The 17,776-nt window shown below is 40.9% G+C and overlaps 1 protein-coding gene and 1 pseudogene across 1 annotated transcript; both read left to right on the forward strand.

Annotated features, from left to right (window-relative positions):
* The first annotated feature begins 2,190 nt into the window (after positions 1-2,190).
* On the forward strand, positions 2,191-3,210 carry LOC106612752 (odorant receptor 131-2-like). Its single transcript, XM_014214230.1, has one exon. It carries the CDS (start codon positions 2,191-2,193, stop codon positions 3,208-3,210), a length of 1,020 nt encoding a protein of 339 aa, XP_014069705.1.
* Positions 3,211-4,187: 977 nt separating this feature from the next.
* LOC106612751 (odorant receptor 131-2-like) lies at positions 4,188-12,671 on the forward strand (annotated as a pseudogene).
* The last annotated feature ends 5,105 nt before the right edge of the window (positions 12,672-17,776 follow it).

Here is a 17,776-nt window from a genome sequence, read left to right on the forward strand (position 1 = left end):
CACATTTTGTCATCAAACTTTATCATCAAAGTCTGGCATTCTCTGGATTTATGGTGCTTTCAAGACAACTGGGAACTCGGAAAAAAACAAGGTCGAATCTTGATGACGTCAGTGATCTTCAGGTCGTAGCTGTAGGATGCCCGAGTTCCCAACTTACAATTCTAAGTTGGATGACCGTTCAAAACGTATTTTCCCAGTCGGAGCTCGTTTTTTCCCGAGTTCCCATTTGTCTTGAACTCACTGAAGACAGATTTCCCAGTTCCGAGTTAGTTCCAGAGTTTTATCTATAATTTCTCTTCATTATTTCTCTTCTTTTGACAAGGATTAAAAAGGATTTGCCAGTAGATTGTCGACTTCATTAATAATGAAGACTGCTAGCTAAGATTTTGAAAGTATGATGTTGACATGATCAGTCCAGTCAAAGCTACTGTACATGTCACGTGATTTGACGTCATTTTATCTGTGGCCAATGACCTTGAGCCTTTTTGGAATGGCACTTCTAATGTAACTCTATGGCAGCACCCAAGGGGCTTGAATTTTCGAGCTCTATCCTTAAATTTGGCAGTGATGTTCTGTCCCCATGAGTGACACAACCCCTACGCTTCGTATTTTGCCCCACCACCACAGAAAGCACTGAGCTAGGCTGAAACACCTGCATTTTGGAGATGCCTTACTCAAGAAAGCAAAAAAGAGACCATGTTTGTATGGAGGCTTTATTAACTCAATTATTAAAAATCTATTTTATTACATTGTTTGCAAACTGATATGTGACCGGTATTAATGTCAAAATAACATGCAAAAAAATGTTTATTTGCTCTGCCCCACATGTCCTGAATGGCAGATCATCACTGTTCAGGACATAACGTTTTTTTTTTTACAATGTTTTTTATCAGTTTTACTTAGTGCCTTATTGCAAACAGAATGCATGTTTTGGAATATTTTTATTCTGTACAGGCTGAGTGTATTGATACGCCATCCATTCTGTCAGAAGGGTGAGTGTAGCTGGTGCATGAAGTCAGGCGTAGGAGAGCAGAATGAGTGAGCAATGTACTTTACTCAAAAAGGCACAAGGTAACAATTACACTTCACCAATAAGGTAAATATATTACGCACGGGTGAACACAGCACCAGTCGAAAACCCAGCCATCATAAACCGAACTGAACAATAAATAATCCCGCACAAAACCATGGGGGAAACAGAGGGTTTAAATATAGTAACAAATAATTGTGAAATTAAAAACAGGTGTGTGAAAACAAAGACAAAACCAAAGGAAAAAGAAAAGTGGATCGGCGATGGCTAGTAGACTGGCGACGCCGACCGCCGAGCGCCGCCCGAACAAGGAGAGGAACCAACTTCGGTGGAAGTCGTGACATATTATTGCATACTGAGTGACTCCATGAAACGTATTATGTGACTTGTTAAGTACATTATTACTCCTGAACTTATTTAGGCTTGCCATAACAAAGGAGTTGAATACTTATTGACTCAAGACATTTCAGCTTTTCATTCTCTATTCATTTGTAAAAAATGTGAAAATCAGAATTACACTTTGACATGATGTGGTATTGTGTGTAAGCCAGTGACACAAAATCTAAATTGAATAAATGTTTAATTCAGGCTATAACACAACAAAATGTAAAAAAAAGTAAACAGGTGTAAATACTTTCTGAAGGCAATGTATATGATTTTGCACAAATTACTTAAACTGAGTGAAGATGGCTCTGTTAGCTCAGTTGGTTGGAGCAAAGTGTTTGCTTCTTGCATGGGCCACATAATTGCTCAAAGCATCAAATGAATGACTATACTATGTTATTATTACTTCTAATGAGTTCCCTAAGTAAAAGTTAAGCACTAGACCTTTTCTCTGTTGAGGAATAAGCAATAATTATGAACATGATGCGTTATGACAATGGCATGAAATTAATTTATCCCTTGAGAAATTTGGAAAAAGGAAATGCCTCTGTTTTGCATCATGGAGAAAAATGTATAAAAATCCACAACCCATCCCTCCCAAACCTTTACATTCTCCATCAGAGGACAGGTTGAGGTTAGTTCATGACTTCTTATTCATCTTTGGGATCCAGTATATTGTCATGAATTGTTGTTCTGTGTGTATATCAAGTCTTTGTTTTCTTCAACATTTCAGATTTGCAAACATTGACCATTCCTCAAGCAGGCCACACTGAAAAATGCAGAATCTGACCGAACTTCCAGGCAATGCAATCAACTCACAAACGAGCCTGTCTGTAATAATCAAGGTGTGTGTGGTGATCTCTTTCTTCTGCATCTTTCTCTACTGCATCATCATCATGCTGCACACCTTCGCCTCCCACAGACAGTTCCTGGACAACTCCCGATACATCCTGTTTGCCTACATGCTGATCAATGACACTCTGCAGCTCCTCTCCTCTGTCCTCCTCTTCCTCTTCATTGTTGGCAAAGTGAAGTTTGCCATCGTCTACTGTGCCCCTCTACTCTTCTTCTCCACCGCTACCTTCCACAACACCCCTCTGATCCTGGCAGCTATGTCCCTGGAGCGCTACGTGGCCATCTTCTATCCTCTGCAGCGTCCAGCTGCCTGGCACGCTGACCGTATCTGGATCATCATCCTGAGCCTGTGGCTGGTCAGCTGCATCCTGCCCATTGTGGACTTCTCTCTGGGAAAGCCACAGCCTGGCGTCAATGTCATCTCAACCCCAGTGATCTGCAGAACCACGGTCCTCAACTCGTCCCCTGTCCAGACACTGTTTAAGGTGTCCCTGAATGGGCTGTTCTTCGCGGCGGTATTGGCCATCATCATGTTCACCTACATGAGGATCCTGCTGGAGACCAGGAAGATGCGTCAGGACCGGGCGTCGGTGGCCAAGGCCATGCATACAGTGCTGCTCCACGGCTTTCAGCTGCTTCTGTGCATGATTGCCTTCACCCAACCGGTCTTGGAGAGCCTCATCAGTATGCACGCTGGCTGGCTGGCCGAGCACATCTCCTTCTTCATCTACTTCTGCTTCATACTGCTGCCGCGCTTCCTTAGCCCGCTCATCTATGGTCTGAGAGATGAGAGCTTGAGGAGCTACGTGATGGGAGATGTACTGTGCTGCTCGCACAAACACAGGTTCAGGGTCAAGGTCAGGGTCAGCCCCAGAGCCCCGGCCACCACACAGACACTGGGTCAGGGTCAGCCCCAGAGCCAAATCCATATTTTTATTTGAGTCTGTATATTAGTCAATTAAAATATCTCAAAAGAGTAAAACCCTGGCTGGATGAAAGGGGTGTCTTTAAAAAAAAAAAAATCTTCAAACACAGAAGCTTACTTTGGGATTGAGAAGATTGCTTTACAAACAGTAAACTGGAACACTAGATGTCACTATAATTCCAAACTTGTCAAGTTGTGGACATGTTGCTGGTGCACAGATACTGTAACTTGAGCCACCGGGCTAGATGACTGTGCGCCCATAGGAAGACATGCAGTTTCTTTGGCAAAATAAAAATATTGATTATTTGATATTCAGAGAGTTATTATAAAACCAGTTAATGAGACTAATATATGTAGAGTGGAAAGCCGGAGGGACTGAGCAAATTAACACATAATAATTCCAAAGTGCAAACTGTTGCTATAAAGTTAGAGCAAAACCAGTTTTCCTAATTACTATACCTACCTACTGTAACATGAATGTTCATTAATCATGCAACTTCATGTATGAGATTGTTATTAATAAATTAACAAGCATTCTCAAACATTCCTCCTGATGACAGATGATGTGAAGTAATGACTGCTCATATCTCAGCTGTCAGAGCGGCTCGTGCTCTGCTGAGATAGAACATTGGGGGAGAATCACACAGAATGGCAGGACCGGTCAAGCACAGCTTTCCTAACGTAGGACAGATTTGAGTCAATTTAAGAAACTGACATCAATGTCATAATTTTACAGCAAGACCACGATGGAGATTAGAGTCGACCAAAAATCTGCTGCAAGTTTAGGCAACATTTACATTTTAAACTTCATCCAGGACATAATGTGCGTGCAAAATGCTATATTATTTCAAATCCATTTACAAAGTCTGTGTTATAATCAATATGATTTCAATTCCATTATCTTTGGTGAGATGTATACGTCCTTATTGAACGTCAAACAAGCCATGAATGTTGAAAGCCAATGTATTGATAATTTAGAAACTTATATCGAACATGATTCGGAGAGACTTTGAACCCATCAAAAGGTGAGTGACAGTTGGATAGATACAGTGGTGTAAAGTACTTAAGTAAAATACTTTAAAGTACTACTTAAGTCGTTTTTTGGGTATCTGTAATTACTATTTATCTTTTTGACAACTTTTAATTTTGCTCCACTATATTCCTAGAGCGGACACACTAAACACTAATGCATTGTTTGTAAATTATGTCTCTGTGTTGGAGTGTGCCCCTCACTATCCGTAAATTAAATGAACAAGAAATCATACAGTCTGGTTTGCTTAATATAAAGAATGTGAAATGATTGATACTTTTACTTTTAATACTTAAGTATACTGTATATTAGCAATTACATTTACTTTTGATACTTAAGTATATTTAAAACCAAATACTTTTAGACTTTTACTCAAGTAGTATTTTACTGGGTGACTTTCACTTTTACTTGAGTAATTTTCTATTAAAGTATCTTTACTTTTACTGTAGTATGACAATTGGTTACTTTTTCCACCACTGACAGACATGTATGTTGTCATGATGCACATGCGCTTCATAGCCTATCACTCATTTGTAATAGAGTCAGTGATTTTGAGAGAGAGAGAGAGAGAGAGAGAGAGAGAGAAAACGCATCAAGATAATTGTGTCTAACAATTAGTAAGCCATATGTTGGGGCTGTGTCCTTTATTATATTCTGCTCCATACAATTTCATTATACTATTATCTTCTAGGTAACTCTAGAACTTAACATTAGTAATCAATAAAATATACTATTAGCCTATCATGAACTCAAAATGCATTCTAGCAGGTTGATTTCCATGGAAAGCCTCATGCATATATCATTGCTTGGTTGTCTCCCCCTTAACCATCTATCATGGTATTACCGTAGGGTGAAGTATTCTCTCTAACTTATAACACAGAGCCTTACTCTTTCTGCAAGTTTTCTGCAAAGGTTTCAGACTTGCACAGTGAGGTGTACAATGGACCATCAGCTGTTATGGCAAACCCTTTGGTGGCATTCACTCTTATCAAGCTCTTGCAGTCCGTGTGGCTGAATCTAGTCTACAGTGATGAAGCACAAGAGAACACCAAATGCTATGCCCCTTTTAAAAACATCCCTTGTCATTATAACTGATATCCCCACTTGGTGCCTGAGGGGCTACATGAGGGGAGATGTTCTGCGCTGCTCACACAGACACAGGGTCAGTGTCAGCCCCAGAGCCCTGGCCACCAAGCCCAGGGTCAAATGAACTGGTACACAAGCAGAGCCACTGGTCAAATCAATGACTTTATTTGAGTCTATACAGACTAGTAGCCTAGATAAGTTACCTACTGTAATGCACAACCTCAACCTTTTGTATGTTAGTCAATTAAAATATATCAAAAGAGTCAAACCCTGTCTGGATGACAAACATTATATAATTATAAAGCGTGTGTATTTTCATTCTTAGACGTTAAGTCCCCTTTATGGGGGACTTTGAGTGGTTCTGGACTGGTTCCGTCTGAATTTCTGGTGTACAAAGTGCTCTGTGAAAGTCATACAGTGCTAGAAAGTCCTATTTGTCAGCTCTCTGCTACCACTCTCTCAGTGGAGCTGGCTTAAATTGTCACATTTTCTGGCCTATCCAGACAAAGAATCGATTTGCTCTCCCTCTGAGTGATGGAGCCCAGACTGGGAGACGGCAATTGAAATGTGACAGTTCTGCAAATCCAACAGTTGTGGTTTCATCTTTCTGCGATATTCTCAGCCGGATTTACGAATGCTGAGCAATTTCATAGAATTTAAACAAGACCACTTTCTCTTGGTCACAGAGGAATGAAATCACACTGGGCCCGATTCCGACCTGAGTTAATCGCGCTTAAATGAAACGTAATTCCGTTTTTATTCCATTCTCTCTATGAGTATTCTGACCTTGAACTTAAGCATGAGAATAGCATGCTATTCACCCGCTATTCATTTGGGGTGGAGATCGAATAAATGAAGGTGTGGCCAGGTGTGTCTGATACGCCGTATTCTGACCTTGACTTAATTCCCTAATTAAAGCCTTGATGTTCATCAGTCCACGGTAAGACAAATTGTCTATAAATGGAGAAAGTTCAGCACTGTTGCTACTCTCCCTAGGAGTGGCTGTCCTGCAAAGACGACTGTAAGAGCACAGTGCAGAATGCTTAATGAGGTTAAGAAGAATCCTAGAGTGTCAGTTAAAGACTTACAGAAATCTCTGGAACATGTTAACATCTCTGTTGATGAGTCTACGATAACTAAAACACTGAACAAGAATGGTGTTCATGGGAGGACACCACAGAAGAAGCCACTGCTGTCCAAAAAAACATTGCTGCACGTCTGAAGTTCGCAAAAGAGCACCTGGACAGATTCAACTAAAGTTGAGTTGTTTGGAAGGCACAGCACACCAACATCAAAACCTCAACCCAACTGTAAAGTATGGTGGAGGGAGCATCATGGTTTGAGGCTGCTTTGCTGCCCCAGGGCCTGGACAGCTTGCTATCATCGACAGAAAAATGAATTCCCAAGTTTATCAAGACATTTTGCAGGAGAATGTAAGGTTATCTGTCCGCCAGTTGAAGCTCAACAGAAGTTGGGTGATGCAACAGAACAACCACCCAAAACACAGAAGTAAATCAACAACAGAAGAAAATACACCTTCTGGAGTGTCCCAGTCAGAGTCCTGACCTCAACCCGATTTAAAATGCTGTGGCATGACCTCGAGAGCGGTTCACACCAGACATCCTAAGAATATTGCTGAATTGAAACAGTTTTGTAAAGATGAATGGTCCAAAATTCTTCCTGACCATTGTGCAGGTCTGATCCGCAACTACAGAAAACGTTTGGTTGAGTTTATTGCTGCCAAAGGAGGGTCAACCAGATATTAAATCCAAGGGTTCACATATTTACCCACCCTACACTGTAAATGTTTACACGGTGTGTTCAATAAAGACATGAAAACGTATAATTGTTTGTGTGTTATTAGTTTAAGCAGACAGTGTCTGTCTGTTGTTGTGACTTAGATGAAGATCAGATAAAATTTTATGACCAATTTATGAAGAAATCCATACTTTTCTTGCCACTGTATATCATACTAAATGGGTCAAATGTGATCAAAATGTAGGATACTATACGTCTTACAATTCTTATTGTATTGTACGATCACTATTATATTTAGTACGATTCGTAAAGAAACATATCATACCAATTAAAGTGGTACGATTCTCGTAAATTATAATACGTTTTTCTCTGTGACCAGGTTGTTTTCCCCATTTCATCATAGAGTTATCCAGAGGGCACTCCTTACATGAATTCCCTTTCTCCACATTTATGCCCTAGACGGGGAATTCTGAACAGTGCGGCATCACAATGTTTGAAGTTCACATTTTGCCTTCAATCTAAACATTTGTCTTCTGACATGGGTGCCCAGGCTTGAACTCAATTCGATTCACAAGCTCCTCACATGACATGTGGAGATGTGGTTGAGTGGGTCACATTACAAATAAATGTGTCACTCTTTCTGCCCTAAAACTCAGGATTTTAATTCCTTTCCCACTTTCACTCCTTCTCTGTATTCTCGGTATAATTCTAATCTGTCTAAATAAAGCATTTACAAATAAAGTTGAAATTCCACACAGGAGAAGGTAGAATTCCTATTCAGACTTGAGATAAGTTGATTTAACATAGACTTAAGTAAAATAAATGTCCATGTTTTATTGACTTAAGTCAAGGTATCGCAAGTCTGAATCGGGCCCCATGTGCTCAGTGTAACATGGGTGGTTCAGCAGGCCAGTTAAGACTGAAGACTGGCTGAGTGGAGTAAGGCAGTGTTTTGAAAAGCAGGAGACCCAGGTTCAAATCCACATAGTCACACTAGTACTAGCTTTATACTGTACATATTACCTCTGCTATGACTTACATAACTCTAAACATTTTGATTGTAACATCATTTATAATCTCACAATTAGCCTAGCAACTGTAGTAGCCTATAATTGTCATGCCTGCTCCCGCTCTGGTGCTCGAGGGTGCCAGGTTGCCCTTCATTACGCACACCTGTCACCATCATTACGTGCAGCAGTACTCACCTGGACTCCTTCCCTTTGTTGATTGCCTCGTCTATAATTGTCTGCTCACCCGTTAGTTCCCTGTGTCAGCATCGATGTCGTTATTTTGTCCCTTGTCCAGACGCTGTTCCTGTCCTGTTTCATGTCCGTTGTCTATTAAATGTTCTCCCTGTACCTGCTTCCTGTCTCCAGTGTCGATCCTCACAGAATGCTGACACCAAAATTGGAAGCATCAGGGTGGGTATGTTTTTTGTTGGTGACGTCGGGCCCGGATGCCGTCACCGATGGAACCGGGGGTGCCTCAGCTAGCTCGTCGGGCTTCCATGCCGGCTTGAGAGGTTTTCTTGCCCCGGTGGGCTCGGCAGGCGCCCACCCCACATCATGTTGCAGCCGGCCATCAGGCTCCCATGCCTCAGCCGGTTTGTCAGGCTCCCACGTCGCAGCGGGATCGTCAGGCTTTCACACCTCAACTGGATCGTCAGGCTCCCACGCCTCAGCCGGTTCGCCAGGCTCCCACACCTCTGCAGGTTCGTCAGGCTTCTAAGCCCCATCCGGCTTGTCCAGCGCCCATGCCTCGGCCGGCCCATCATGCTCGCCCAGGTGGGACGCCGGGTGGCGCCCCTAGGAGGGGAGGGTACTTCCCTTTGTTGACTGCCCCATCTATAATTGTCTGCTCCCCCATTTGTTCCCTGTGTCAGCATTGATGTCGTTATTTTGTCCCCTGTCCAGACCCTGTGCCTGTCCTGTTTCATGTCCGTTGTCTATTAAATGTTCTCCCTGTACCTGCTTTCTGTCTTCAGCGTTGATCCTCACAATAATTAGTGCCACGTTCTACCCTAGGAACATTATTCAAATAACCTCAATACATTTTTTAAAAATGGTCACTCGAAATTAATGTATGAGAGAGACCGTGTTTTGATGCTGCCTTTTATATGCAGGCCAACTTTTGGGATTTACTATTATTAAGAGAACACTAGCTATAGTTTCCAATTTTCTCATTAAATATAAAGCACATTTAGCCTACAATTCACACAGTACTTCATGAAAGGGACGAGAGCATGCATCTGTGTTTGAATGTGTAACCTAATTAAGAGCCCGGGGTATCCACTACTGCGTTACACACTACTACACCAAACACTGCTCACAGGTAGACAGATATCCATACTTCTTGGTCAGATTACCAAAATATTTACACACAATACATAATGTTTACTGTAATGTGTGTTTTACTCGTAGTGAATGCCACACAGTCCCCTGTGAACATTATGGAAAAAGTGATATAATCCCAGGAGATTAGTGTTCGTGAATTACGTAGTTATATGGTTAGTTTAAATATAGGGATGAGGTGTATTGGAAGATTCACGACAACATTCCTTTGAGAAACCCTTCATAAATGAATTTCTCTATAAAGACTTCATGCATAGCTCTCTGTCAGTAGATCTTTGCTTGAGGACTGAAGAGGAGAATGACCATTTAGCAGTGTGCTGCTGCTAAGCTATGAAAGTAATCTGCCGTATTTAAACTTGTATCCTATAACCAACAAGACACAATGCATCTGTCACGTCCTGACCAGTAAAGGGGCTGTTTGTTATTGTAGTTTGGTCAGGGCGTGGCAGGGGGTGTTTGTTTAGGGTGTTTTGGGGTTGTTTGGGTTATGTTCTATGTTAGTGTATTTCTATGTTATTTCTAGTTGGTCTATTTCTATGTGGTGTTTATTGGGTTGACCTTCAATTGGAGGCAGCTGCTTCTCGTTGCCTCTGATTGAAGGTCCTATTTATAGGGGTGTTTGTTCTATGGGGGTTTGTGGGTAGTTATTTCCTGGTTTAGTGTTTGTTGCACCTGACGGGACTGTTTGGAGTCGTTTGTTTTGTATACGTGTTTATTTTGTTTTTCGTTCTTCAAATAAAAAAAGAAGATGAGTATACATTTTCCCGCTGCGTTTTGGTCCACTCCTTACGACAATCATGACAGCATCAGATTCTGACAAAATTGAATTTATTTTCCTGGAACAGAGGTTTTAGATTTTATCTAAGATTTGAAATGTATTAAAGATGTCAATATTTGACACTTAAATGTAAACGTTTATATTGTTTCTATGAAATACTGTATAATTCATTTTCATTCTTTTTTACAGATATGTCTGACAACGTTACAGCTACAGGTGGTTGCAGCTCCTTTCTGTGACAGGGGATCGAGGGTAACCTAATCCCACTGACGGGATTGCTAGCAAGGCGGGAAATTCAAAACATCAAAAATCTAAAATTTCAATTTCTCAAACAATCAACTATTTTACACCATTTAAAAGATAAACATCTCCTTAATCGAACCACATTGTCCGATTTTCAAAGAGGCTTTACGGCGAAAGCATAAAGTTAGATTATGTTAGGAGAGTACATAGCCAAAAAAGTACACACATCCATTTTCAATTCAAGGACAGGCATCACCAAAAGCAGAAAACCAGCTAAAATTATGCACTAACCTTTGACAATCTTCATCAGATGACACTCCTAGGACATTATGTTAGACAATACATGCATTTTTGTTCTATCAAGTTCATATTTATATCCAAAAACAGCATTTTACATCAGCGCGTGTCGTTGAGAAAATGTGTCTCCCCCAAAACTGCCAGTGAATTTACAAAAAAATACTCATTATAAAACATGGTTAAAGTATTAAACTGTTATTCAAAGAATAACGGTTGCATTCTGAATGCAACCGCATTGACAGATTTCAAAATAACTTTACTGGGAAAGCATAATTTGCAATAATCTGAGTACTCTGGTCAGAAAAATACACTAGGCTATACAGCTAGCCGCTATGTTGGAATCATCTAAAACCATCAATAACATTAGCAATATTCCCTTACCTTTAATAATCTTCATCAGAATGCACTTCCAGGAATCTCAGGTCCACAACAAATGTTGTTTTTTTCGATGAAGTTCATAATTTATGTCCAAATAACTCCATGCTGTTCCGTGTTGTTAGCGCGTTCGATAGGCTACTCAAAATGGGAGGGAAAAGTCACGACGAAAAGTATAAAAAAAAAATCTATTTACGTTCGTTCAAACATGTCAAACGTTGTTTAGCATCAATCTTTTGGTCCATTTTTAACGTGAAACATCAGTAATATTTCAACCCGATCTCTCCTGTGTCTTGAAACAAGTTTTGAAAAATGTCTCGCCTCACATGTGCGCGCAATAATGAAGTGACGACCTCCCAGGGATGTCAACTTCCCTTCCTTCTCATTCGGTCTCTGTTCATCATAGACGCTTCAAACAACTTTATAAAGATCGTTGACATCTAGTGGAAGCCATAGGAAGTGCAAAATGAATCCTTTGTCACTGTGTGTTTTATTACCAATGACTTGAAAATAGTACAGCCACAAAATTTTCATTTTCAATTTTTTCTCAGGTTTTTGCCTGCCATATGAGTTCTGTTATACTTAGAGACACCATTCAGAGTGTTTTCTATCCAAATCTACTAATAATATGCATATTCTATTTTCTGGGCCGGAGTAGTAACCTGTTTAAATTGGGTACGTTTATCATCCGGCTGTGAAAATACTGCCCCCTAGCCCCTAGAGGTTAATGAGAGGGTTGTAATAATCCAGGTCGTAATAGTCCAGGTCCTGAATGCCATCTTTATTTACATCATCTGCTTGATCATCTTCACCGTCTTCAAAAAGGACAAACACACGCTATATCTTCTTCGCTCACACACTGCTGGTTGACTGCCTGTACTTAATAGTGGCTAACATCTTGCTCCTACTTAGTTTCTTTGCAGTCCCCATGCCAGTTGCAGTGTGTATTATCATCTGTGTGTTTATGAGTGTATTGACCTTTGCCACGCCACTGACAGCCATGAGCCTATGTGGCCATCTGCATGCCCCTGCGCCACGGAGAGCTCTCCACTGTACGCAGAGCCATTCACTGCATCCTACTCATCCACAGCATCAGCGCCATACAGTCCATCATAATGGTCTCCATCTTCCTTGCCTCAGTAACTCTGGGCTTTTACACTCCGGACAAGCAGTGCTCAGTGGAGATGCTTGTTGTACATAGGTGGCAGGGTCACATTATATCAGCAGTAAGTCAGTTCTACTTTCTGGTCATGTCCATCACCATTGTGTTTACCTATGCTAGAATAATAGCAGTTGCTAAAGAGGCATCATCAGACAGTAAGAAATCTTCCTCTAAAAGTCATAAAATGGTGATCCTCCACGCCATCCAGCTGTTCCTCTGTTTGATCCAGCTGTGGTGCCCATTCATCCAGGCGGCTGTCTTGCAGATTAATTTCAGAATTTTTATTAATGTAAGGTACTTTGATTACATTGTTTTTATTCTGGATCCACGATGTCTGAGTCCACTTGTCTATGGCCTAAGGGATGAAATGTTTTTATGTATTTTGTGGATTGAATAAGAGAATATTTGTTAATATTTAAATTGCTGATTATATGAAAAGACATCACTTACTGGAACAGGTTAACAGAGATTTTTTGTTGTATTGCAAGATGTACTCACTAATAATGGCTTAATGTTTCAGATTTGGATATATAAAACATGATTTGCTACAGCATGTAACAAGGTATTGGATTTATTTATCACATGATCTTGTGGTATTGAAATGCACTTTTCTTTGTCAAGTCCTCAGACAATGATGTACTGTGTTAATGTCTTGGTATATATGCACAGCTCTGTTAAATGCACTTATGTATGTTTTTAGGTCTACAGCATCAATAATTATATGCATTGCAGTGAAATGTGTTCTTCCCCCCCCAAAAAATGTCATAACATAAACCGTGTACAGTGCCTTCGGAAAGAATTCAGAACCCTTGACTTTTTCCACGTTGTTACGTTACAGCCTTATTCTAAAATTGATTCAATTGTTTTTTTCCCTCATCAATCTACACACAATACCTCCTAATGATAGAGCAAAAACAGGTTTTTAGACATTTTTCAAATGTATTAAAAACAAAAAACTTAAATATCCCATTAACATAAATATTCAGACCCTTTACTCAGTACTTTGTTGAAGCACCTTTTGCAGCGATTACAGCATTGAGTCTTCTTGGGTATGATGCTACAAGCTTGGCACACCTGTATTTGGGGAGTTTCATCCATTCTTCTCCGCAGATCCTCTCAAGCTCTGTCAGCTTGGATGGGGAGCGTTGCAGCAGAGCTATTTTCAGGTCTCTCCAGAGATGTTCGATGGGGTTCAAGTCCGGGCTCTGGCTGGGCCCCTCAAGGACATTCAGAGACTTATCCCGAAGCCATTCCTGCATTCTCTTGGCTGTGTGCTTAGGGTCGTTGTCCTGTTGGAAGGTGAACCTTCACCCCAGTCTGAGGTCCTGAGCGCTCTGGAGCAGGTTTTCATCAAGGATCTCTCTGTTCTTTGCTCCGTTCAACTTTCCCTCGATCCTGACTAGTCTCCAAGTCCCTGCCGCTGAAAAACATCCCCACAGCATGACGCTGCCACCACCATGTTTCACCGTAGGGATGATGCCAGGTTTCCTCTAAACGTGACGCTTGGCCTTCAGGCCAAAGAGTTACATCTTGGTTTCATCAGACCAGAGAATCTTGTTTCTCATGGTCTGAGATTCTTTAGCTGCCTTTTGGCAAATTCCAAGCAGATGTCATCTGCCTTTTACTGAGGAGTGACTTCTGTTTGGCCACTCTACAATACAGGCCTGATTGGTGGAGTGCTGCAGAGATGATTGTCCTTCTGGAAGTTTCTCCATAGAGGAACTCTAGAGCTCTGTCAGAGTGGCCATCGGGTTCTTGGTCACCTCCCTGACCAAGGCCCTTCTCCCCCGATTGCTCAGTTTGGCTGGGCAGCCAGCTCTAGGAAGAGTATTGGTCGTTCCAAACTTCTTTCATCTAAGAATGATGGAGGCCACTGTGTTCTTGGGGACCTTCAATGCTGCAGACATATTTTGGTACCCTTCCCCAGATCTGTGCCTCGACAAAATCCTGCCTTGGAGCTTCTATGGACAATTCCTTCAACCTTGTGACTTGGTTTTTGCTGTGACATGCACTGTAATTGCAGGACTTTATATAGACATGTGTGTGCCTTTCCAAATCATGTCCAATCAATAGAATTTACCACAGGTTATCGCGACTCAGGATATGACCCAGATCCAGACACGGGAGGCTGTTCTCAGTTCTCAGATGATTTATTAGAAACACGAGGCAGGCAGAGGTTTGTGATCAGGTCCAAGTCAGGCAGGTACAGGACAGCAGGCAGGCTCGGGGTCAGGGCTGGCAGAATGGTCAGAACCGGGAAAAACTAGGAAACAGAACTAGAGAAACAGGAAGGCGGGAGAGAACGCTGGTAAGACCTGACAAGACAAGACAAACTGGAAACAGACAAACAGAGAACACAGGTATAAATACACAGGGGATAATGGGAAGATGGGCGACACCTGGAGGGGGGTGGAGACAGGCACAAAGACAGGTGAAACAGATCAGGGTGTGACACAGGTGGGCTCCAATCAAGTTGTAGAAACATCTCAAGGATGATCAATGGAAACAGGCTGCGCCTGTGCTCAGTATTGAGTCTCATAGCAAAGGGTCTCAATACTTACGTAAATAAGGTACAGTATTTCTGTTTTTTATTTTTAATACATTTGCTAAAATAAACAAATAAAAACAGGTTTCGCTTTGTCAATATGGGGTATTGTGTGTAGATTGTTCAGTTTCGATTTTTTTTAAATCCATTTTAGAATAAGGCTGTAACGTAACAAATTATGGAAAAAGTCTAGGGGTCGGAATACTTTCCGAAAGCACTGCATGTTATGATGACTTGATCAGGAGAATAATAAAATACCCCAGTTCCTCCCAAGAAAACCTACAAGGAAATCAAATATTTACTCTACTAGCTTCTCATAAAGTGCACTTGATTTGATCTTTAGGCCAGTAACCCCACCAGGCCTCTACAGTGGTAGGGGAAACACTAACATGTCTTAATTAACCTGTTTCCCGGTTAGAGGCCCCATCCGGCACAATTGTGTAATAAGTGAAGAGTATCATCAACTGTTATTGGAATGTTTTCATGTCTACAGTCCTACAGTATTACTACTCATATAATGTCCTCTTTCTCTAATCGTCTGAGGTGGGTGTCTTTTGTTATTCAAACTTTTTTATTGATTAATAAGGCAGCCCCAACATTTTTCAGGTGTGTTCCCTTACAAAAAAGTCACAAACCTTTTTGGGCTGTTAAAATTTTCACGAGTCAGACATGGTTTTCGGACACATATGTGAAGTTTCACAGTTTAATTCTACACATGTTTTACCCTCATGATTTATTTTCCCTTCACATATTTATTTTTCACTACTTCCAGCTACATCTGATCTCCCATAGAGGGACTGACCAAAACTGACCATGCTTAACTTCAGAGGCAATCCAGCAGTGGGATGCAGGGTGAGATCAGGGCCATTTCTAGGATTTTAAGACATTTGGGCTTTGCCCAAAGCCAGTAGGCGATCTGGGGTTATCCTCCCCTGGCATAAAAAATAAGGAATTTTAACAGCTAAGTGCATGAATTTGATGGGCTTTGATTTGAACATTGAGAGATTAGAACATTGAGAGATTAGATATTTTTCAGGTAACTTGTCTCTTGTGTATCCTCCTCTCTCATCCTGTCCTGTTTGTAAAAAGTGTAAAAAGCAAACAATTGTTTTAATAGTAATTTCACAGGCTTTTTCACCTCACCTGCAAATGTTTTGTAAACCATGTTTTACGTTTTCACTGTATTTCACCTGTTATAATTTGGGCAAATAAATAAAACTGTCTCAGCCTCCAGTATTTATGCTGCAGTAGTTTATGTGTCGGGGGGCTAGGGTCAGTCTGTTACATCTGGAGTATTTCTCTTGTCTTATCCGGTGTCCTGTGTGAATTTAAATATGCTCTCTCTAATTCTCTCTTTCTCTCTTTCTTTCTTTCTCTCGGAGGACCTGAGCCCTAGGACCATGCCTCAGGACTACCTGGCATGATGACTCCTTGCTGTCCCCAGTCCACCTGGCCGTGCTGCTGCTCCAGTTTCAACTGTTCTGCCTGCGGCTATGGAACCCTGACCTGTTCACCGGACGTGCTTGTTGCACCCTCGACAACTACTATGATTATTATTATTTGACCATGCTGGTCATTTATGAACATTTTAACATCTTGACCATGTTCTGTTATAATATCCACCCGGCACAGCCAGAAGAGGACTGGCCACCCCTCATAGCCTGGTTCCTCTCTAGGTTTCTTCCTAGGTTTTTGGCCTTTCTAGGGAGTTTTTCCTAGGGAGTTTTTCCTAGCCACCGTGCTTCTTTCACATGCATTGCTTGCTGTTTGGGGTTTTAGGCTGGGTTTCTGTACAGCACTTTGAGATATCAGCTGATGTACGAAGGGCTATATAAATAAATTTGATTTGATTTGATTTGAAAACTAATTAGAATCTATAGAGCAGCTTGAAGTGATATAGTCTACTCTGTGCTCATCAAACCTCTGTTCTCTCTCCATCTCTTCTGTCACTTTCTCGGTGTCTTGTCTTTTGCTGTCTTGTGTCTTGTCTGTTGCTGTCTCAGGTTCTTGTTTGTTAGTGTCTCCTTTGTCTATCCTCTTCTGTTAAGGCCTTTTTTGTTCTTCTGGTGTCACTCTCCATCATATCCTATTCTTCTGTTGCTGTCTCTGTGTCTTGCCTGTTGTCTCTCTCCATCATATCCTACTCTTCTGTTGCTATTTCTGTGTCTTGTCTCGTATGTCTCTTTAGTTTTGCAATCCACAATGTTCAAGGGGATACTCCTAGGTTTTTTCTTATGCATGCCAATATATATTGCTAGTACTGTAGAATGTCATCCCAAGTCAAATCAAATGTGAGACCATACTTGCCTAGATGATTGGCATAAAAATATTGGTTGACTGCATATTAGGCCTATCAACCGCGTAGGCTACGTATTCGTTATATATCAGGGAATCTAATGGAATAAACTCCAATTTAGTTCAAAGTATCCAAAAGATATATCATGGCGGGATCATCATTTACCCTAGAGCTAAATAATATTTAACAATCTACATTCGATAAACCTTACTATCTGACTCCATTACATATTAAAGTAAAACCATATGCAATCAACTATTATGCATTTAGCTGCCTAAGATCAAGGAATGGTCATGAGAAGCGAATATCAAATCAAGTATTATTTAATAACTGTCAAATGAATGGGTTCACATACAAGGCATAAAGATTAAGTTACAAGGAAATACTGACATTAACAAAGCATCATTCTACGCATATACTGTAGATCCTCAACTCCCAGCCTTTCATATAAATGATAAGGTTAACTTACAAGACCAAGCAGGAACAAAGAGATGCCTACTAGACCAGAGACCTAGAAAACTAGGAAATGAGAATTGTTCATACAGCCTTCCTCCATGGACAGGATAAGAGACAGGACAAATGGATTTCATTCCATTTATAACATCTGAAGCTGTAACTTTTTCAAAACAAAATCAACCACCATTGAACAATCAAACGATAC

The sequence above is a fragment of the Salmo salar genome, chromosome 09 (genome assembly GCF_965601325.2).
Source record: "Salmo salar chromosome 09, fSalSal1, whole genome shotgun sequence".
NCBI lineage: Eukaryota > Metazoa > Chordata > Actinopteri > Salmoniformes > Salmonidae > Salmo > Salmo salar.